The 25,080-nt window shown below is 38.0% G+C and overlaps 1 protein-coding gene across 1 annotated transcript in view; it reads right to left on the bottom strand.

Annotated features, from left to right (window-relative positions):
- Positions 1-22,964, bottom strand: part of LOC139458968 (synaptotagmin-5-like) — a 90,794-nt gene extending 67,830 nt beyond the window's left edge. The window contains exon 1 of the mRNA XM_071240409.1: positions 22,562-22,964. Coding sequence (XP_071096510.1) covers positions 22,562-22,964 — 403 coding nt within the window. The remainder of the gene's footprint in view (positions 1-22,561) is intronic.
- Positions 22,965-25,080: the final 2,116 nt, after the last annotated feature.

Genomic DNA, 25,080 nt, shown 5'->3' with positions numbered 1-25,080 from the left:
GAGGACCCCAGTATCCATTAACGAACATGGCTATTTTCAATTTGGGAGAGACATGATGATATTGAGTAGCACTGGAGACAACTGAGGAAGAGGAATTCAAAGCTGACTATCTACACAGAGTGATGGTGATCCATACTTTGATCTTCCCTGTAGTTTGATCATTTGATCGTGCTGAGATCACTGAGTCTGAGTCTAAATCCCGATATGTGGAGGTGGAGAATCATATGGAAGGATGAGTAAAAATTGATTATGATTTACTGATTCCTAACATGTCCTCTCAAGCTTCGGAAACTTTGATCGGCTAAAATGGTGTGTCTGTATGCTGTTTGGCAACAATATTTGGAAAACTTTACAGAACATAGACAAATGAAAAGCACTTTATTCTAATCCTTAAACTGTTAATAGAATAAGGTATAAGTTTGATCTCTTCATATATTGAGTGCATTGGCATAGATCTTGTCTTTGTTCATATCTAGTTAAAAATCAATGATAAACCATCTTAACATCAATATGTATCTCACCTTAACATCAATAATATCTCACCTTAATATCAATATCTCACTGTACCATCAATATGTATCACACCTTAACATCAATAATATTTCACCTTAATATCAATATTTCACCTTAACATCAACAACTATCACACCTTAACATCAATAACATCAATATGTATCTCACCTTAACATCAATAATATCTCACCTTAATATCAATATCTCACTGTACCATCAATATTATCACACCTTTACATCAATAATATCTCACCTTAACATCTAATATTTCTCATCTCCACTTCCAAATATCTACAGCATAACTTTCATAATTTCTCACTTCAATTTCTATAATAGTTCATCTCAACTTCTTCTGTAATGCCAATCTCCATTTTAAAACCAAATGTTAGTTCCATTTGAGCAAAATATATGACAGGTCCAAACTAACATATTGACTGTTGTGTGCATGTGGAACACCAGTTGGTTTCAGTTCATTATGCATGTTGACTGGCATGTAATTTGAACACCAGTTAGTTTCAGCTAATAATGCATGTTGACTGGCGTGTAATTTGAACACCAGTTAGTTTCAGCTAATAATGCATGTTGACTGTGGCATGTAATTTGAACACCAGTTAGTATCAGCTAATAATGCATGCTGACTGTGGCATGTAATTTGAACACCAGTTAGTATCAGCTAATAATGCATGCTGACTGTGGCATGTAATTTGAACACCAGTTAGTATCAGCTAATAATGCATGCTGACTCTGGCGTGTAATTTGAACACCAGTTAGTTTCAGCTAATAATGCATGCTGACTGTGGCGTGTAATTTGAACACCAGTTAGTTTCAGCTACTAATGCATGCTGACTGTGGCGTGTAATTTGAACACCAGTTAGTATCAGCTAATAATGCATGCTGACTGTGGCATGTAATTTAAACACCAGTTAGTATCAGCTAATAATGCCTGCTGACTGTGGCGTGTAATTTGAACACCAGTTAGTATCAGCTAATAATGCATGCTGACTGTGGCGTGTAATTTGAACACCAGTTAGTTTCAGCTAATAATGCATGCTGACTGTGGCATGTAATTTGAACACCAGTTAGTTTCAGTTCATTATGCATGTTGACTGTGGCGTGTAATTTGAACACCAGTTAGTATCAGCTAATAATGCATGTTGACTGTGGCGTGTAATTTGAACACCAGTTAGTTTCAGCTAATAATGCATGTAATTTGAACACCAGTTAGTTTCAGCTAATAATGCATGTAATTTGAACACCAGTTAGTTTCAGCTAATAATGCATGTAATTTGAACACCAGTTAGTTTCAGCTAATAATGCATGTAATTTGAACACCAGTTAGTTTCAGCTAATAATGCATGCAATTTGAACACCAGTTTGTTTCGGATGATAATCATGTATTTTGAATGCCATCTATTGCTTCGCCTGCTGAGACATTCAGAGACATACAACAAAAATACAAGGTCTGTGAAGGTCGGAAATGTTTTTCAGTGAGCCAGCAGGTTGCCATCAGTTTTTAGTCCCCACTTAAGGATAGCAGAGAGATCTTGAATACATTTGCTTCATATTGATTATGGTGATAATCTTATGGCCATGCAAAAGCAGCAACAAATTGTAAAGAGGCAAAATATTTCAAATAAAACAATGATAAGCCAGGTTTATTCTGCAATGCTGAGCTTCATATTTCTAATATAAGCCCCAGGAGCATCGGGGAGAGTCAAAGGAAAGGGAAAGTGAGTTGTATATGATGCCACTTTGAGAAGTATTTCAGTTACCGTATTTGACGTAATAAGCGCCCAGGGCACTTTCAAAATTAGAAATAGGGGGCTGTTATTAGAATATTATTTTGGTGAAAAAATCAGAGTTGAAAGATAAATATTGTGGTTTATGCTGACTGCCTGAAATGTTTATATACGACGAATATATTTTTCCAGAATTTAATTGCCTATAATTAAGGGTTCATGTAACACATGAGTGCGTATTATACATGAATAGATAAGTCTTGTGTACATTGATCAATCGGAAGGGGTGCTAATTGGGATTGCTCACTAGCCAATATATTAGCAAATATCGCTGTTGGCGCTTATTAGAGCAGGGCACTTATTATGTTGAATACGATATATCACGGCATTCTGTGAGTGTAGCCCTAAGTGATGCAGGTTCTAGATGTTTAGATGGACTACCACCAGCATGGTACAGACAAACCTAGAAACATAATCAGGGCACTTATAGGATTCGAACCAACACTCTGGTTTTGGGCATGCCTAAGGGATAAACTTAGACAACTGTACCACCCTTGCTACAGGGCTGGGTAAGATTTCGTATAAAACCAACAAGTTCAAGTTCCATACACTGCTCAAAAGAAGTTTACAAAGGACTCCAGACATGGATGCCATGACAGATTAACTATAGTAATATAAAAGAATCTTCTTTTGAGTAGTATATATATATGTCTACAGTTGCATTCACATATGGTTGTGATGCATATGTTTGTTTGTTGTTTAACGCCGCACTCATCAATTTTCCAGCTGTATGATGGCGGTCTATTAATAATCGGGTCTGTACCAGACAATCCAGTGTTTGACATCATGAGCATCGATCTACGCAATTGGAATACGATGACATGCATCAACCAAGTCAGCGAGCCAGACCACCCGATCCCGTTAGTCGCCTCTTCCAACAAGCATAGTCGCTTTTACGGCAAGCTGGGTTGCTGAAGACCTATTCTACCCCGGATCTTCACATGTCATGATACATATGTATGACATGGGGAAAACATTGTGTCATTGGAAAAATTGAGTTTATCAAAATTGTAAGTAAATGCTTTCGTGCATGCTATAACCGAGTTAGCGCTATATTGAAGATTTCAATAGCATGGGAACACAGTATTCAAGTTAGGGCCTCGAATCAATTAACTCACCACAATAAGATACTAAAATTGCACTTCTTTCATTTGCTAAAAATGCAACGTTCTATTTTCCAATCCAAGTCATGGTAACCCTTGATATCACTATGACCTGCAATCCATTGTGATGCAATTTTGTTTGAACAGAGCTTGATCTCGCACAAGCGATATCTCCTGTGGAAGCAGTTTTGCATGATAAAAGGCTTTTCTGTAATGTTTGTTAATTTTGCAGTGGTAGCACACCTCTGTGTTGCGAAAAAAACCAAATCACACAAGTTGAGGAAATGGGTTTGATATTGTCTTGGACAGCATTTCTGTGATATCGCAACATGTCAGCTTACAGAAGGACAGTGCTTGATTGTCAGGCATCTAGCTCCAATTTGAGTCTTCATATTGATAATGATGGTTTCATGTTTGTTTGTTTGTGTAACAGCGCACATAACAATATTCCGGCAATATGACAGCGGTCTGTTAATAATTTAGTCTCAACAAGACAATCCAATGAATGACATCATGCACATTGACCTACGCAATTGGATACAATGACATGCATCAACCAAGTCAATGAGCCTGATCACCTGATCCTGTTAGTCACCTCTAATACAACAAGCATGGGTTGCTGACAATCTATTCTTACCCGGACCTTTACAGGGACTTGATGTTGTAATTAGTACAATGTGTATAATAATGCTGTGTAATAATTCTCTGTTGTACACACACATGCACCACATATATCTGTAAAATGCTCTGTAAAAATGTTCTGTCACAGTGCTCAATGATACAGCTCTATAATATGCTTTTGTAATAATGCTCAATGATAAGTGATAAGTTCCTTGATAAAAGTGGCAAAAATCTTCGGCAAGCCTCGGAATTTTTCCACTTGTATCAACCCGTGTTGATATATTTGATATCAAAAGACACTCGGGTGAGATTCTCTATATATACATACAATACTGATAATAAATTGGAAAAACGGGAAGTGGAACATGAGACTCCACAGACCTAGAGAATCTCTATGCGTTGTGAATGTGTTCCTATCAAGTGATATCCACTAATGATGTAGTGTAATGACTAGCCATCACACCTGCGGTACGGATGCTATAGTCATGTTATCCTCATAATGAGATGTCCCACCCATCTGGGCCGAGGAGATAACCCATCTGTTATACAAAATAGTGTGATCAATAGAGATTACTACAACACAGTGTGTCTAACAAGACGAGGGTCCAACTTTTGTATTTCCCAAGCAAAATATACAGAGAAACATGGCGATAATTCCACTAAAATAAGAACTTTGTGCCCCGTTTCGTTCTTTGTATTTTGCTAATTGAGGTGGAAAGGAAATTAACCCAATTCATTTGAGAAAGCTCACATCTGGGCAAGAATTTGAGCAAGAATCATCCATCACCATTTGCCACCATTTGCCCCTTTCTATAACCTGCAAGAAGACTCGTCCCCCTATTGATGAATGTTATGTGCAAAAATATTACAAACCAATCAGAATGTGGGTATGACTTCAAGTACTTCGGTCAAAGAATCCCTCAGAAATAAGAAAATATTTCACACATCATGCATCTAAAAATATACCCTAGATAAAGTTAAATGTGTTCAATCATACCGTATAAATTCTGTAAGTCCCGATGTGTTTAAAAAGCATCTAGAATATATATGACATGGCGGAAATAATAAGTGAATCATTAGGCAACGAGTTGACAATTCTTTCAACTATTCCCGTTTCACTTAGATGGAACCCAGTCACAAAAATGGCCCAGAGAGGGACACAGTCTGGCTTGTTCTGGAATAACACGAGTTGGTCACGAATGCCATGCAGCCTTCATTTAAATTGGGAGATCAAAGTTCACTCATGACCTTCTAAGGAGGTGTCCACATACTTTTATGCAGAGAGATATTATATCGGAGTAAAAGATCTGATTTGAATGGGAGTGATATAGAGTGTGAGTGTGGTTTTAGGCTGCTTTTAGCAATGTACAAATGTTGGGAATCAAACCCGGCCTTGAGCGTGATGACCAAATGCTTTAACCACAAGGCTACCCTCCGCTCCTGAAACAGTTGGTTGGTTGCATGGTTGGTTGGTTTGTTGTTTAACGCCACACTCAGCAATATTCCAGCTATATGACGTCGGTCTGTAAATAATCGAGTCTGGACCAGACAATCCAGTGATTAATGTCATGAGCACCGATCCACGCAATTGGGATCGATGACATGCATCAACCAAGTCAGCGAGCCTGACCACCCGATCCCGTTGGTCGCCTTTTACGACAAGCATAGTCACCTTTTACAGCAAGCATGGGTTGCTGAAGACCTATTCTACCCCGGACTTTGCACGGGTCCTGAAGCAGAGATACCCATGCTGTGACGTGCATGGGGGACTTTCAAGAGCACATTTTTTGTTTAATACAACTGCGATAACATGCAAGAGCTAAAACATTCCTTCAAGACCATCGTGATATTGGTACATATATAGTGTAATAGTATTGTGATAATATCACAAGTACCTGTACTACCCTTCATCATGAATTTACTTATTCAACAGCATGATGGTAATCTAATAGTGTTGCCATGTTCTCATGCCGAATGCCCGGGTTCGATTCACAACATGGGTACAATGTGTGAAGCCCATTTATGGTGTCCCTGCTGTGATAGTGCACAAATATTGCTAAAAGTGGCATAAAACCATACTCACTCACTGTTAATTCAGCAGATTGTTTATGGAATTATGTGATACAATTAAACAGTGCTTTCATGTTTTGCTTGGGTCAAGTGTGGATATTTGTTTTTTACACAAAATGATGAAGCAGTTATGACAGTCGCAAACTATGTATGGTGTATTTGTTCTTGATGACTTTGTGAAATAGTCCTATAAATAATAGCAAAAGACTGCTCTCCCATATGTAGTGAAAATACAGCAAGGCACGAGCTGTGATGGTGAATACGTAATACTTCACGTATATATTCTGAGGATTGCTCTTACTCGTGTGACATCACTTGGAACCTGAACGACCTCCCACGGTTGTCTATCTCTCACTCTCGTACATGGACAGTCTGGTGCAGCTTGATGTTACTTATGGATATCTGAACTAATTATTAATGTATGCAGCTATTGGGCCATGGCCGATCACAATACATCAATAGTTCAATTGTTACAGAGACGCCTGCTGTATCCACATGACGTCAACAAATGTTCTTCTTTCTCTTTTGAAAAGGATTAGTTCCCACTACTGTGTTGTAATGCTATAAATAACATTCAACGATTGAAAATCCCATAAGCATTGCAAATATAGCCTGCTACTTCGCCATCTGTTGCCTTGAGAGACTCCCTGACCTTGAGACACTCCCTGACCTTGAGAGACTCGCTGACCTTGGGACACTCCCTGATCTGCTTCCCAATTATCTATTTGATATAAACATACATGCATGTAACCTTCATATTTTCTATGTGAAAAATGAATTGAATATTAATAGAAGCAATAAAAATACAATGATTTGACATCATTATCTACTGAAGTATCACTAAGCCTTTTTTCCATAATGTGAGGTTTGTACATGCACTGCTCCGATGATGCCACGATGGTACCGTGTGTTGAAAATTTGTGTTAAAAGGCTCATTAGGTTTATTCATGCATGTAAATATACAGGCAAATTGGGTAATATTGTTGTTTCGTACAAAATAGGTATTAATTTCAGAGCTAATTTAACATTGTGTTTTAGTATTGTATCTTGCCAAATTGTAATTAATAGCCATCACATCAGTAATAACCACATTAAAATGAATTTTAATCTGAAAAATGCAGATTTGAGAGTTTGAATAGCGGCATTAAGCAGGGCAATAAATCCATATCAAGTTTCTCTTATATTGACATCGACGGCGTCAACTACATCTACAGCATGTAATGACATTTCTAGCTTAAAAAATGATCAACATCAACAAGAGTGAATACTGAAAGCTAACTTAAAGTAAATAACAGAGTGATAGTGCAATACTATTGTGATAATTTCATAAGTACCTGTACCTTAACCCTTCATAGATTTACTTCCTCAACATCAGGATGGCGTTCTAATAGTGTTGCCATGTTGTCACATTCTGTCCAAGAAACCCACATGCTTGCCATGTTGTCACATTCTGACCAAGAAACCCACATGCTTGCAATGTTGTCACATTCTGACCAAGAAACCCACATGCTTGCAATGTTGGCACATTCTGTCCAAGGAACCCACATGCTTGCCATGTTGTCACATTCTGACCAAGAAACCCACATGCTTGCAATGTTGGCACATTCTGACCAAGAAACCCACATGCTTGCCATGTTGTCACATTCTGACCAAGAAACCCACATGCTTGCCATGTTGTCACATTCTGACCAAGAAACCCACATGCTTGCAATGTTGGCACATTCTGACCAAGAAACCCACATGCTTGCCATGTTGTCACATTCTGACCAAGAAACCCACATGCTTGCAATGTTGGCACATTCTGACCAAGAAACCCACATGCTTGCCATGTTGTCACATTCTGACCAAGAAACCCACATGCTTGCCATGTTGTCACATTCTGACCAAGAAACCCACATGCTTGCCATGTTGGCACATTCTGACCAAGAAACCCACATGCTTGCCATGTTGGCACATTCTGACCAAGAAACCCACATGCTTGCCATGTTGGCACATTCTGACCAAGAAACCCACATGCTTGCCATGTTGTCACATTCTGACCAAGAAACCCACATGCTTGCCATGTTGTCACATTCTGACCAAGAAACCCACATGCTTGCCATGTTGGCACATTCTGACCAAGAAACCCACATGCTTGCCATGTTGGCACATTCTGACCAAGAAACCCACATGCTTGCAATGTTGTCACATTCTGACCAAGAAACCCACATGCTTGCCATGTTGTCACATTCTGACCAAGAAACCCACATGCTTGCCATGTTGTCACATTCTGACCAAGAAACCCACATGCTTGCAATGTTGGCACATTCTGACCAAGAAACCCACATGCTTGCAATGTTGGCACATTCTGACCAAGAAACCCATATGCTTGCCATGTTGTCACATTCTGTCCAAGAAACCCACATGCTTGCCATGTTGTCACATTCTGACCAAGGAACCCACATGCTTGCAATGTTGGCACATTCTGACCAAGAAACCCACATGCTTGCCATGTTGTCACATTCTGACCAAGAAACCCACATGCTTGCAATGTTGGCACATTTTGCTGAAATGCTTGGGTTTAACTTCTACCCCTCCACATGTTCTACAAAGCTAGACTTGTTATATTACAGACGACAGTCCACATACAGACCGCAGAGTCCATCAGATAAGACTCAGCAGCAGAAAATCAAAAGGACAAGATAAAAAATCACCATGTCATCACAGATGCAGTGAACCAACCAGGAACCTAATTGAGCCACTCACAAAACATGCAAACAGAATTACTTCAGACACAGACATCTTATGAGTGACTATCTTATTTCCCAAGCCATCACACTGCCTAAGTGTCCAGCCAGGCAGCTCCCTGTAGATATCTTTAATAGTGTGACACTTGGTGGAGCTTGCGTTAAAACGAAATCTTTTGTCAATCTATATTTGTTTTTTTTCATTTTCCTCGCGTGATAGGTATGGATATTTTATCTAAAAAAAAGGTCAGTGTGCAATAGACTGGCACTTTAGCCACAGGAGAGTCTGGGGTAAGGAGATAACAGTAGACTTTGAGATAAAAGTGACAGTACACTTTGAGAAAAAAGAAACAGTAAACTTTGAGAAAAAAGAAACAGTAAACTTTGAGATAAAACTAATAGTGAACTTTGAGATAAAACTAATAGTGAACTTTGAGATAAAAGTGACAGTAATCTTTGAGACAAAAGTGACAGTAATCTTTGAGATAAAGTAACAGTAAACTTTGAGATAAAACTAACAGTTAACTTTGAGATAAAACTAACAGTTAACTTTGAGATAAAACTAATAGTGAACTTTGAGATAAAAGTGACAGTAATCTTTGAGATAAAGTAACAGTAAACTTTGAGATAAAACTAACAGTAAACTTTGAAATAAAATTAACAGTAATCTTTGAAATACAAGTGACAGACAAAGTAACAGTAAACTTTTTAAAGTTAACTAGAAATGATTTTTAATGGTTACATAACATTATTATTATTATTTTTAGTTTAGGGGTTTAGGAGATGACACAAGTGGAAGGTGGATACATAACTATCAAAACATCAATGCCCGAGAATATTCAGTCTTGATTATCTGATAAAAAAGATTGGGTGTAAAAGGCAAAATAGGGGTGAAAATTATATGAATGGATCACTGAAAATCAGAGATGACACCAGGTGTTTGCAAAAAGGGTTAGTATGTCCTGCCATGTTGTCACATTCTGACCAAGAAACCCACATGCTTGCAATGTTGGCACATTCTGACCAAGAAACCCACATGCTTGCCATGTTGTCACATTCTGACCAAGAAACCCACATGCTTGCCATGTTGTCACATTCTGACCAGCATCACCCACCACTCCCATCATTTGCATAAAAAAGTACTGTATTCAACGTGATGAGCGCCCACGACGATATTTGCTAATATAATGGCAAGTGAACAATCCCAATTAGCACCCCTTCCAATTGATTGATGTACAAAAGACTTATTTCTTCGTGTAAAATATGCACTCGTGTGTTATATGCACCCTTAATTATGGGCAATAAAATTCTGGAAAAATATATCTGTCGTACATAAACATTTCAGGCTGTCAGCATAAACCATGAAATTTATCTTTCAACTCTGTTTTTTTCACCAAAATAATATTCTGATAAGAGCCCCCTATTTCTAATTTTGAGAGCACCCTGGGCGCTTATTGCGTCGAATACGATATGTGTTTGTTGCATATTGCAGTACTCCTGCCAAGCAAAGACTCATAAACAGGGAATTATATTTGCCTGGCCTAGTAAATATAAAGACACTTCAGACACTCTTGCATGAACGATGATGACATGTGAAACAGCAGTGATCACTCATACAGTATAAAGTTTTAAAACTTCTTTGTATGTATCATATGGATCTCTCTAACCTTTATATGTTTTTCATGTAATGTTTTGTCAATTCAAATTAATGCAGTATCATTGTCAGCTGAGTATTGACGAGTGCTGAAGTGACACGTTTCTCCATAGCAAGATCTTGATAATCAATGTTGGAAATCTACACCCTGCTGTGATCTTGTCTTGTCAACACAATTCATCACTCCCGGAGTTACACAAGCTTTCAATAAGGCTGCATTGTCATATTTACACTGCAGGGAGACGTGATAATTGGGAATGATTGTGAAAACATGACAACTTAACAACACAATGTTGTGCCAACAACAGCATACACTACTGCCTAGAAGTTCATTCCCCTTACACGCATGGGCAACGCGTTACGCAACCAGTGTGCATCGGGTTGGTCACGCGTGTGATACCCGTGTGCAACGCGTTGCACACGGGTGTGCACCCCGTCCGCCACTCGTGTGCAACGCGTGACACACTCATTAGAGGGGGAACAAACTTTTGACCAAAGCAGGACCCGTCTTAAGCTGAACCTGGAGATGGTAACAAGGAGAGAAAAATTTGTTCTCCTGACGAAAAATGATAATACACATGTATTTGCCAATGTCTCCTTTCTTTATGTGATTTTGTGGGAATAACATGAATACTGTTGTGTTTAAATAGATCTGTCTTGTTTTATACGACCATTGCTTCTAAATCCGATTGTGTTAAGAGAATACATGGTCCTGGAACATGTTATTGCAATTGAAATGATTTTATTGTGATTTGACATTAACCGTCTGTAGTACGACTTTCAGTGATAATATGTATGAGGTTTGGCGGCGCATTGTTTTTATTGGACCCTAATTACTTTATGATAACTTGGACTCTTTATCTCAGCTCCATAGCCGTGAGGCTGGAAAAGAGAAGCAGGTAATTAATGAGGGTGGGTTATATAATTGAGGATACACTTGAGGGAGAGAATACTAATAACCGTACTACAGGAAGAGACCTGTAGACGTAAGCGCAGGGTTGTGTTTTAGCTGGCCGTTCGATAATGGCCGCCAGGAGAAGTGAGCTTTGACTGCGTCATCTAAAATAAATAATAAGATACAGCAGTGTTATTTTCACGGGTCTGTTGAATAAACTCCCAGCGCTGCGGTCAATGTATCTTCTACTTGATCCTTGATACATCATTTTGGCATTCACAATATATAGTATTTCAACGTACAAAAGAGCACTGTTCTAAAGCAATTCCGCGGGAGTAGTTGTTACCTGTGCATTACTGTATTTTCCCAGTGAGCACCCGGATGATAGAGCAGAAATCTAGACTTGTTCGCGACCTGTGCTCGCCATTCGTAAGCGCATTTTTATTGAAAGTAGAAGGACGTATGGTCACATTGATCAACAAAAATGAAATACAGTTTTGGAAATGTAGGTATATTTGTGGGGAGCATCGGTAATAGTGATGCAGTTTTTGTAAGTCACTTGCATGGTAATTGTGCGATCTTTGTGTACACTATTTTGACTTGCAACACAAAGTAAATATTTCATCTGAACATTGCTTATTTTACCGTGTGTATATGTTTACATTCAAAATGTAAACAGATTTCACTAAGGAAATTTATTAAACGCCTAAATATTCAGTTCATTTTACAAATTAACTGAAAAATATGTCCATCTTTATTAATATGATAACGAATTCCAAATATTTGTTTATGTTTAATATCATCACCAAGTACAGTTCTGTATTGTTTGGCTTCTTTTCTTAGCATAATTAATATATTGTGATATGTATAAGCTCTTTTTGCTCGTCTTTATCATTTTTAGTCAGTCGGTTAAATAAATGAATGGACTATTCAGTCAATTTGTAAAATGACTGAAATATTTAGATATTTAATAAATTGCCTGAGTGAATCATATTTTACACATTGACTGTAACATATACACGCTTACAAAAGAAAACACTTGCGAAAACAACGTCTATCGCGCATCGAAAAACTTCCCAACCAAACGGAAAGGAACAAGAATGATTCTGTTCAAAGCTGCAGCGAATGAATGAAAACAAAATGCAAATATCATTATTACAACCTAACAAAGTTATAATGTATCCGGGAATATCAACATAAAGGAACAATATCCATTGCGTCTGCAGCTGTACAAAAATACTTATTCGATGTCAAATGTCTATGTGAGAATCAAATACTTTAATAATAATTATTTGGAAACAATATTTGGAATATATATGAAATATATTAAAATATTTAAATATATCGTTTTTAAACGTTATTTAAATGTATCGAATAGTATAACCCGTGTTTGTTTCTTAACTGATCACCTAGTTTGTTTCAATTGTTTCACATAGGTGCCAAGTTTGCTGAGAAAGACCACGTGACAACTATTTTTATAATGTCCACGGTTCTTTAAAACATACATTGAGTTAGATAACAATGAACAACCAGTCAGTGTATTATCGGTTACCCTTTGAACAAAGTATGTTGTTTTTACATCTGTACTTCACGCCATGATATGAGTGTATTCCCTAGGTTTAGTAAACCTACCTTCACATGTAAACACTTACTTTTGACATATCCACTCTGCAAGATAACAGTAATTAATCAATCAACGTATTTCCTGTTGATCCTTTGATGTCTGGGAATGATCAGTTGATTTACAAAAAAAGTAAAGCAACTGACCATACATCTCTTGCTGGGCTGCCGCGTGCATATCACATAACTCACATTCCACCTCACTTCAAACCTTGATTTAGATTGAATAATTACCCCAGGTACAAGAAAGACCAAATTTGAACCTTTATAATCTGAGTGGTGCTACAATTAAGTATACATGTTATAAATTCATTAACTGAGCAGCAAGTGAATTACGACAAATACACAAGCGTAGGGTTATACCAGAAAATGTGGATGACAACAAGGGAGTAGTAATTATATCATCCACGCAATCCGAAATCCGCAAATGCTTTCACTCATGGATACTTTTTTATTATTAAACTGTAACCATCAGGGGTATTTCAAAATAACGACACCCGATGAGCTTTCGCCGTTATTTGTCTGTTTGTTTAGGCTGAAGAAATTAATTACCATGCGCCCTTTGTTGAAATCTTCATAGATCATGGGTAACCAATCAGTTTTCAAAAATGCTTAAGCTTATTTAGCTGTCCTTGCAGACTGGTAGCCCAGTCTCTTGTCACGCTCGGTTGCGTTAACGAGCAAATTGACTCACGGCAGCTAGAAAGCCCAAGCGGAAATCCAAAGGTCGTATTACCTGAAGAATCAACCTTCATTTGCGAAATATCTACTGCTCTCAAAATTAAAGTCATAACTTTCTAACCAATGATTACCAGTTGAAACAGGTCGGTGCCTGAACATTCCCAGGGAAGACAGCCAGTGTCCACTCTGTGAATCTATCGCTGTGGGAGATGAATTGCATTATTTATTTCAATGTGAAGTTTTCACCTATGGCGATATGAACATCTTAAATAAGCAATATCTTAAGTTTCCAAACATTTAAGAAAATTATGACCACTAACAGTGTAAGAAATCTAAAAGGCCTATCTAAATTCCTTAACAATGGGTACAATACAATTGGTAAATTGTATTAGTATCCACGTATCCTATTTTTATTATTTTTGTTAAATTGTACATAATAAAAATTGTAGATAATTGTATGTCATGTTATTCTAAGAATAAATGAGTTTGAGTTTGAGTCCGACACCCGAGAAGAAGCCAGAGATTAGTGCCCCTTTTTGAATAGTTTACAATCATGTGTTTTAGGGTTAGCCGTGTTGCCTTAAACGTATTTTTATTTCAAAAGAAATCTGGATCGGTAAACAAGCAAAACTTGCTTATGTAATACCTCTCCAGGTAACAACTTAACAACAGCTGGATATATATAAGAGAGTGATGAACATAAACATACAAAATGCACAAATGAAATACACGAAGCCAATACACTGAAGCAAGTGGTGTCTGTGAAATAAGGTAATGCAGTTTTCCTTTACTTTATGCATAACATTAAGCTACTCAAACCTTTTGCTTTTGACAATGATGTCGTGAACTGATTTAAGAAGAGTCATGTTTGTAGAACTGATTAACTACTGCCACGTAATATCATTTTTAGACCATACCCATGTGTGTAGAAATACACAGTGTTTCTGATATTATCGTATTTTTTGACAGTTATAGAAAAAGTGAATTGCATCTTCAAGGTGATATCCACGAGTGCAGTCTGGTATGTCTGATACATGTCGTCTAAACTTATCAGCGTTTAAGTCACTGCATCCGAGCCTAAGGCGACAGTGGACAATTTGGAATGATCTATGAAAATATTTGAAGTCAAATTTTTTATTTGTAATTGCATCAGAACGATTAATTAATGATTTGATTTCTTTTAATGAGCGAGCATTAGTTACTTTATCGGATAGAGGGTTCCGCAGGTTGATCATATCCAGAAGAAATTATTATTAAGCATAGGTCTGTGTTCTACATTTGATTGTTGGTATGTTGAATCTATTTCTAAGGTTAAATTTGCTGTTATCAGAGAATTGAATATACACTTTTCAAATATTTTGGCTGAGCAACTTGTGAGTGCTACAGGTCTATAATTTGAGCATTCATGTTCATCGCTGACACTGACACCGCATCAGTCCGGCAGTGGACTTGACACAGTTATTTGCGCACCGATTATATAACTCCTACAGACAGGGTGGGGTGGTTGTTTAAAGCGAAACGGACGACCCCGTCTGTTATCTAACAAATGCTGTGCGGCGCCTTTGATCTTGCCTCAAAACATAAACCTTATAGTAGTAAACGACGATCAGGATGGCCTGGAAATAAACACAATTCTGTCTGCCCAGTGTATCCACAATTAACTAGAATGCTTCATATCCACAAATATATATATATAGAAAATAGATATTTGCCCACAGCAAATATTCATTTGCTTAATTGCATCAGTGTGGTTTATCAGAACATGTACAATGCTTACGCTTGGTGAGGCAGACTGAAATTGAACATTAGGATAACGTCAGCAGGGATAAAAGAGGTCATACCAAAGAACTTTAATTACTAGTGGAAAAGTCAGACATTCCGATCAACCACTACAAGGCCCGGCCGGATCTCAAGGTTGACCAGATCAACACCCCAAAGGAACATCTCTACGTCAGACAAGGAGTCCCTCTCGTCATGGTGCACAAGAAGGGGGGACAGGACATCGAGTACGACATCACAAACTACACAGACTTGAACCACTTCTTCCAGAGTAGTGGCGTACCGACCTCAAACCACTTCGTCGCCAATACCGCCGCCCTCCTTGCCAAGAGTCTCTACCAGAATCCCAACCCCCAGGATGAGAAGCTGACCAAGAGACTACTAAGACTACTAGAAGGATACCGCCGTTAGACTTCTAGCCACACATGCTCGCCAGCCGACGCCGTGCCTTCCCACGCTTGCCCCCCCCCCCCCCCCACCCCCCCCCCCCCCCCACCCCCTCACCCTCCGCCCAAACTTTACCTTTACCATATTATTGAATATTCTTTTATCACCCACTCCCACCCAGCCAAACCCCAACCCGCTTAACTTTAATGGAATAGGCTGCAAACTTCTATATATATTTTTTTTTTTTTGGGGGGGGGGGGGGGGGGGGGGGTGCATTTAATCATTACGTTTTTTTACCCTAATAGTATAAGTGCTTCCCCGTGTGCGAGATAGGCTTAAGTCGGAAAGCGCACGTTAAATCTCCGAGGTACTTATCTACCAGAACTTTATTTGTTGTTCTGGTCATACATAAATATATGTAAGTTACGTACATGGGGAGGCTAGATTATTTACAGCTAACAGCAATATAGTGCAAATATTATGTTCAATAAAAGAAAACGTTGATAGATCTATAACACACTTTTTGTACTATTAAGCAAACTGTGGACTTTTAAGACATTTTCGCTTATTGTAATAACATCTAGCTAACAAATCATGTCTATCTCTGAAATCCACAAGCATAGTTGCTGTCAAACCTATAAAACATATTCAGGGAGGTCAGTTTTGACATTGGGCAAATGTAAAAATCACAAACCCTAACGAGATTCTGTCTACATGGTCACACCCGGTGATTGTGAAGATCTCAAATTCTATCAACAGTCAGACAGCATGGCTGTTCATATTCATTTACAACATCCTCTTATAATTAGTATAAAAGTGTCCCACACAAAACCTTTTATTTATTCTTTCAAAATACAAAACAGAAAGTGGGGTGTGGGGAAATGGGACATATTCCTACGTGAAATAATGAGACATTAGTAGTGGTGACGGCTATATCATAATTGTACTGTCTAAAGCATAAATTTGGCGAACGAAAAACGTTATATTTGCAATCAAATGAAATGACTCGTGTGGGCAAATGAATATGTTCGTAATCCACAAACAATCATTTTAGTAATGGCGAAAATTTACCTACCCGCGACAATCGTGTCAACGCGGTGGTTCCCCTAGCAATAAACTCGCATCTAAATTCACTACTGTTCTACTGTCGGCTAGCCACAATGACGGGACCCTAGTGGAATGGTTCATGCCATAAAAGTCTAACAACCGAACACTAATTAAGACGGGCCGACCTTGTATTTACGGTCTGGTGAACACAGCTCAATGGCCGCTCATTAACTCAAATTTCACATCTCACTGTTTTGTTTTATCTCACTATTCATTTGATAATTTTGTCAACTTCAACTGGAACCCGGTCCCGTGTTACACGCGTGGTACACGCGTGTGCAACGGGTTGCACACGCGATGCACACCCGTTGCACACCCGTGTGCAACGGGTGCTCACCCCGTGTGCAACCCGTTGAGCACCCGTGTCACATGCGTGTTACACGCGTTCTCAACGCGTGTTAGGGGAATGAACTTTTAGGCAGTAGTGTATACCCACACCTGAATGTTGTTCATTTCAACCTGTATTCGTTAATCTATAACAGTGAATAAAGAAAGTGACAACAAACAAAATTCCATTCCTTCTAGGTGACAATTAATGGTCAATTAGCGAGGGCACAATGTTTCTTTTGTTTGGTTGAAGATCGAATAACTGTTGCTAAAAGCACCATTAAAATAAAGACATTTTTCTAATGCACTTATATTTTTCTGCTAACATTTTGAATGAACCTACCTCTACAATCAAACATGGGCAAGAAAGGTATGGGTGGCCACTCTGTCATAAAAGTCATAAGTGTCCTTTCATGCACACTGATGTTTTTTAGTAACATTGTTCTTTCTTTTCATGTGACGTCTTTTCATAACATCAAACTATTATATTGCGTACTTTTGACCTTTATTTCAACTTTGTATTTTTTAACTGGTGTCTGTTTGTTTTGTATTTTGACCTTTATTAGTCACATTTAATACTTTATTCGTAAAATTTGACTATTATTGCATACTTTTGTACTTTATTTCAACTTGGTATTTTTGACTGAATGGCCGCCCATAGAAAGGAGTGTTTAAAAATACAATAATCCAGCTGTGCATATATATCGTCTGACCACCGACAATATGATATCATCCATTGTTCATAATGCCACAGATTGATTCCATTACTTCATCTGAAACTAAGACTGCCTTCATATGCATTATTTTCATTATCTCCCTTAAAATGTAGATAGCCTACTCGGAACTGGGAATTATGGATTGTCCATCCCTTGTCAATGAACGCTGTAAGTCCCTCACCAAAGATTAGGATTAACACCATTCATACACTCGAGACAAATAATCTGTGCTGCATCCCCCTTTTTGAAGTGTACTAATCATTTTGACGCATAAATAACACATAATAAATAATTTCGGGACATTTTTTCAAATTAATGACAATAATAGTACGACTATATTATCTCAGGCTTGTTGCAGTATCCGTATATCTCAAAATCCACACCCCCTGTCGTCTGTTTGCTTATGAAAATCTAAGCAGGATGCTTCATCGAAAACAGGACTCGTTGTGTTATGTCACGGCTCCTCGTGAGTAACACATTAACTTTTTATGATAGTTTATGGAATGTTTATGAAGAGGACTAACCCCTACCTACATTCGAAATTGATTAGAAAAGAACCCATTTGTTTGGACAAACTAAGTTCCTTGACCCAATCTAGGTCGTATGCATACTGATTATGCATAATCCCAAACAGGAAGTGATGTAAAGAACATATTCCACACGTATCATACCCCAAATTAGCCATACCGCGATAAAATAGAGTTGCCTGCCCTTGAGTCACTACTAACAAGTACTTTGTTTACCGAAAGCAAAGAAAATCAACAATGATCAATCCTAATTGATATGTCATAAAAGTTGAACAATGAACAAGATGCATTTCGCATATGACATATTTAATAGGTAAGTAAGAGTGCATCATTACGATCATTTATAAATTTACTACTGTGATAATATAGTTTTCCATGCTAATTGACTATTTTGGGGTAGAAGTTGCTTCCCTAACTATTTCCATATGTAGCGGCCATAAAAGTTACGAGTCCAGTGATGTGATTCGAAAAGGACCTTCTGATCCGAGGTTCAACGTCATCTATGGGATGGCTCCATGCCCTGCTAATACTCCCCATCAACAGAAGGCATGTCCCGGGCCGTATAGTAAAGTACAGTGACTTATTTTGCTCAAATTTAATATGCACATCTTCAGCCATACATTGGGTGCCAATGCAGCGTCCATAAAATTTCCTAGTCCTGTGTTGGGATTCGAACCACAGATCTTCTGATTCGAGGTCAAATGCCTTGTCCACATGACGAAAGAGGTAAGGTTACATCTGTTGGATGACTCCACTCTGCTACAATTCATTGTTGGTTATTTTCACTTTATGTACACCCCTCTTCTGTATCTTTACTTGTATTGTTTATTTTAACATTACATATGTATTTTATAAATGTCTTCACTATTACGGGGTGGGTTTGTGGTGGTTGGGGCATGGGTTGCCCAGTCATCTAAGGCCCTGCAATTCACTGTGCAGAGTTGCATCCCATACCCGTGCTCGTGGGTTTCACTGACGTGGTAAACATCTCAGACCTGCATCACTTCGGGCTTTCCTCCCACATTAAGCTGACATGCAGTGGTATAACTGGAATACTGTTTAAGCGGGCGGTAAACCCACTCACTCACTTCACTATTACGCTAATGTTTGACTCTGTTTTATAAACTTTTTGGATGAGTGCTTATACATGTTATTATACCATGTCAACACACTGTAATAATATCATCCTTTTAGTCAAAAGTAACACAAAATAACACATTTTTCTCTCTTGAATTTTTTTTTAAATTACCAAACTTTAAAGAGTTAAAATCACTAAATTGTGTTACAACCATATTACCACAATGTCAGCTCTTGGATATTCATAAGAATGAATAAAAGATTTCCAAACTTCTTACATAACTTTTAACATATTTATGAGTAAAATATTGATTTGAAGCCATCAAAAACGTGAAACCCTATTTCTGTCACGAATACACAACATGTGTTTGTAGAATTGTGGTAGCTGAATACATTGAAAGAGAGCATATGCTGGGAAATCAATCAGTGTTAATTTAACTGCTACGCCTGTCAATCAAAATGTAAATCCAAATGAAATTTGCAAGGGAAACAAAGCTAATGCCTGTTTAACAGCCTTCCACCTGGGACTTGTTAATCAGGTACCAGGTATATCAGGTAGATTCTGATTCTCGTCAATTTCAGACATCTGGTACGTCAGGTAGGTGCTGATTCTCGTCAATTTCAGGCATCAGGTTTCACAAGTAGATCATGAATGTTGTTAATTTCAGGAAGTAGGTATACCAGACAGGTACTGATTCTCGTCAATTTCAGGATTATTTGTGTAAAGTGTAACACAGATTCTAGACACACATAGCAAGACAACAGGCTAATTCGTTCTTGTCAATTACATTCAAAATGAGACAATGGTGTCGTATTTTATAATCCTCTCTACACACTGATCCTTGAAACATCCCACACATCATACTTAATAATACCTCTCCCCATTTACCAATCACAATCAATAAACAAGCACTTAAACGGGAGCACAATGAAAAGGAAGGATTCGTTGACAACAGCATTCAAAGAATGTTTTAATCCATATGTAGAATTAAACAATAGAAACACCAAGGTCGAAACTCATAAATATCTCATTTAGAAGGCATTGTCTACCAGAAATAATTATATTTGTTCAGTAACGAAACCCTTTTGATGATCCCTGAGCCAGTCAATAATTAAATTACATGTGTTCATAACAACCACGGTTGGAGGAAGCATCTGTTTATATGTACCTATGAAGTATGACTATGCACAGCAAGAGGGACCAGTAAAATTGTCATAAAATGTAACAAACTTTCATCAATAACCTATCACATTTGATATCAGGCTTGCAACTGTGGAAAAAACATGAGTGATTGATTAACGGGAACTGGATACAGGTTGGGTTCCTATCACTTTTCTACCTTGTATTAGAGTACAACCCCTTAATCCGAACAGTACCAGTACCAGTGAAACCACCCTTCTTAACACAATCCCAGTGGAACACCTTGATCAAAACATTCACAGTGAAACTGCCCTGCTCAACACAATCCCAGTGGAACGCCTTGATTAAAACATTCACAGTGAAACTGCCTTGATTAAAACATTCACAGTAAAACTGCCTTGATTAAAACATTCACAGTAAAACTGCCCAGATCAACATAATCCCAGTGGAACGCCTTGATTTAAACATTCACAGTGAAACTGCCTTGATTAAAACATTCACAGTGAAACTGCCCTGCTCAACATAATCCCAGTGGAACGCCTTGATTAAAACATTCACAGTGAAACTGCGTTGATTAAAACATTCACAGTAAAACTGCCCTGCTCAACATAATCCCAGTGGAACGCCTTGATTAAAACATTCACAGTAAAACTGCCCTGCTCAACATAATCCCAGTGGAACGCCTTGATGAAAACATTCACAGTGAAACTGCCTTGATTAAAACATTCACAGTGAAACTGCCTTGATTAAAACATTCACAGTGAAACTCCCTTGATTAAAACATACACAGTGAAACTGCCCTGCTCAACACAATCCCAGTGATATTGTGAGCGATGAATCAGTCCTTGGTATAATTATTCTGGAGGAATGACACTTCATATGTAGAAATTGACTGAGGGAAGGAAATACAATCCTCATCCCAGGTATACTGCTCCACAGGAACTAATACTCCTGGTATGTTCAGGGGGAACATATTTACTCTCACAAAGTCACCCTGATTCCAAGTGAAACTTCCCTGATTAACACATTCACAGAGAAACTGCCCTGATTAAACATTCACAGAGAAACTGCCCTGATTAAACATTCCCAGTAAAACCGCCCTGATTAAACATTCTCAGTAAACCTGCTCTGATTAAACATTCTCAGTAAAACCGCCCTGATTCAACATTCCCAGTGAAACTGCCTTGATTAAACATTCCCAGTAACACCGCCTTGATTAAACATCCCAGTAAAACTGCCCTGATTAAACATTCACAGTGAAACTGCCCTGATTAAACATTCACAGTGAAATCACCCTGATAAACACATTGCCAGTGAAACCACCTTGATTCAAATATGCACAGTGAAAATGCCTTGATTAACACTTTCACAGTGAAAATGCCTTGATTAATCATTCCCAGTGAATAGCCTTTTCATAAAAATAATAAAGACTTCATATGAAGTAAATAACTAAGTTTTTCTACAGAAGTAATTACACTAGAGTAACATTTTATTGATGAAAATCAGCAATACTTTCATATTGAAGTGTAAAGTCTGAATTTTGATTCAATTAATTGGCAACATAATATCTACAGAAATTCAGCTAACATCAGTTGCTTCAAAGATCAATCATTGATTTCCTCAGACTGCCATCAAGGGCATCCAATGTAATCTTTGAAAATACATCATTAACAAAATATTCTGAAAAAAAATATCAAAAGGGGACAATCTCTATAAGAACCCAACGGAACAGAGAAAAATGCATTCAGGGAACACCTGGTAATTTCTAGTAAAATTAATTATCAATATATTAATTACAATACAAACAGATTCACCTACCTTCATCACTATCGTTCCGGGAAAGAGAAGGAACCAGACTCTGAGCACGTTTCCGCTCAATCACTGTCGGTGGTACCCAAAACTTTTCACTGGCATCGGCAGTTGGCGAACTGGGACTACTCCCCATCTTGCGGACGTTTAGGAGCCATTCGGTTTTTAAACTCCCTGCCCGTATTCCTCTGCCTTTGGCTGTCCCAGACATGAATGAAATTGCTTGGTCCCTCCGCAGTAGTGGACTCACCTGGTCCGAACACCTCTCTTCCAAAAGTGTACGTTCATACCAGTTGAGCCGGAAACGTTTGGAGCAGAACACATACAGAACCACTATGACCAGAGTGAGTACAACGGCTGGTATGCAGGCATACACTGCTATTAAATAGCCCGGTGTGCTTTGACTAGTCATCGTCAGCGCAGGCTGAACGGGATTATCTCCCTTGGATAAGATTGTTTTCAGCCAAATGAGTTTTCTATTAGAAACAGTGGGAGGGAGCTAGATGGTGTTTGATATGAATGGCTTATTCATTGTGATTAGCAGGTGAGGGACGCTCTGCAGGGAGTTGGTGTGAAAGGTCGGGATTAAGCACCTGGAATAAAGAAGGATTGTTATTAGAGATGGTTTGTTGTTCACAGCATTCCACGGAAAGATGGGTCATGTTATTTTTCTGTTATGTCGTGTGTCGGTGTGTCAGTGTGTATGATGGAAGCATAGTTTACAATATAGAAAAGTACAGAGTACTTACATGAGTGATTCTATTTTATCCTTCATTGATAGGTGTGTCAGTGTGAATGTGAAAGGATGTACAATATAGAAGAGTATAGGGCTCTTTCACCTGTAATTTTAATGCACACAGTTCCTAGCTTGTGTTTAGTCAGTGGAAAGGAGAAGCGTTCATGCTTGACTGAGTGGGTAAGTGCGTGTTAAGACTGGCAGATAATCCTTTTAGACACAGTCCAGTATTGCTGTAGAAAGTAGGATCAGAATCAGTGAACAGTTTTACACAAATATTATTGACTATAGTAGGCCAATTGATTCATTTGAAATTTCTATTCATTTGTTTTCTTTCCATTCTAGTTTATTTGGTCACATTGGTTAAAATCAGATATGTCGGAAGACCTCACCCAAATTCCAAATATCAATTTTGTGCCATAATTCTTACGTTTTCAAGCTATGTTTTTATTACCTGACCTTAATTATTTATTTCAAATAGTAAAGGTTCAAATTATAAACCAACTTGCATAAACTAGCTAAATCGAAACGAAATACTTAAAAAAAATAAAATACAATATGTTACAAATATTTAACTTTCACCTCGTTTCTATGGAAACAGATATTTCATGCATTCCTGAATCTAAAACAAATAACCATACTGTTATAACAACATAAAAACAACAACAACTGGCATAAACTTGCACAGTCCATTCACGCCAGGCCAACAATTACTGTATTCGACGTAATAAGTGCCCCGCTCTAATAAGCGGCCACAGCGATATTTGCTAATATATTGGCAAGTAAACAATCCCAATTAGCACCCCTTCTGATTGATCAATGTACACAAGACCTATTTATTCGCGTATAATACGCACTCGTGTGTTATATGCACTCTTAATTATGGGCAATTAAATTCTGGAAAATATATCTGTAGTATATAAACATTTCAGGCCATCAGCATAAACCACGAAATTTATCTTTCAACTCTGTTTTTTCCACCAAAATAATATTCTAATAAGAGCCCCCTATTTCTAATTTTGAGAGTGCCCTGGGCACTTATTACATCGAATACGCTATTCTAAACTACAACTGCATGAAGATTCTGTGGATTTTCCAGTCAGCCCCCTGTGAAAGCCATGTCATTTAGTCAGAGGAGACTAATTGCTAAACTGGGGGATTAAAGAGGATTACCAGGCGGATTAACCTCACAGCCATTCAAAACATGACATGAGGTATAAATCTATAAATGTTGCGTAACATATGTTTCAGGAATATTTTGTTTCATATTTTATTTTATTTTCAGGTACTCATGGCAACATAACATATTAAGGGCATACATACATCATTCATAAATGTATACAAACATATATCATAATTCTTTGTTTAGGGATTCAAACTATTTTGCAACTGAGAGTCTTTATGGGTATTTAGAAGTGGGACGTAAACATAACAAGGAATATTATGGTAACAACTTCTGTATTATAGTGAGTGAGTGAGTATGGTTTTACGCCGCTTTTAGCAATATTCCAGCAATATCACGGCGGGGGACACCAGAAATGGGCTTCACACATTGTACCCATGTCAGTAATCGAACCCGGGTCTTCGCCGTGACGAGCGACCGCTTTAACCACTAGGCTGCCCGACCGCCCTCTGTATTATATGTACACAACATTTCAGGGCTACTTCTTGCCCTGTTTCATTGGCTGAATGACAAAGTAGGGAACATAGATATATATAGAGATATATACAGATGAAGAAATATGTTTCAAATTATATAACATAGATATGCGATAAGTCGCAAAGAACAATG

Source organism: Haliotis cracherodii, unplaced genomic scaffold, assembly GCF_022045235.1.
Source record: "Haliotis cracherodii isolate W230 unplaced genomic scaffold, xgHalCrac1.p SCAF_13, whole genome shotgun sequence".
In the NCBI taxonomy this organism is placed as follows: Eukaryota; Metazoa; Mollusca; class Gastropoda; order Lepetellida; family Haliotidae; genus Haliotis; species Haliotis cracherodii.
This window is presented reverse-complemented; position numbering and strand designations above follow the sequence as displayed.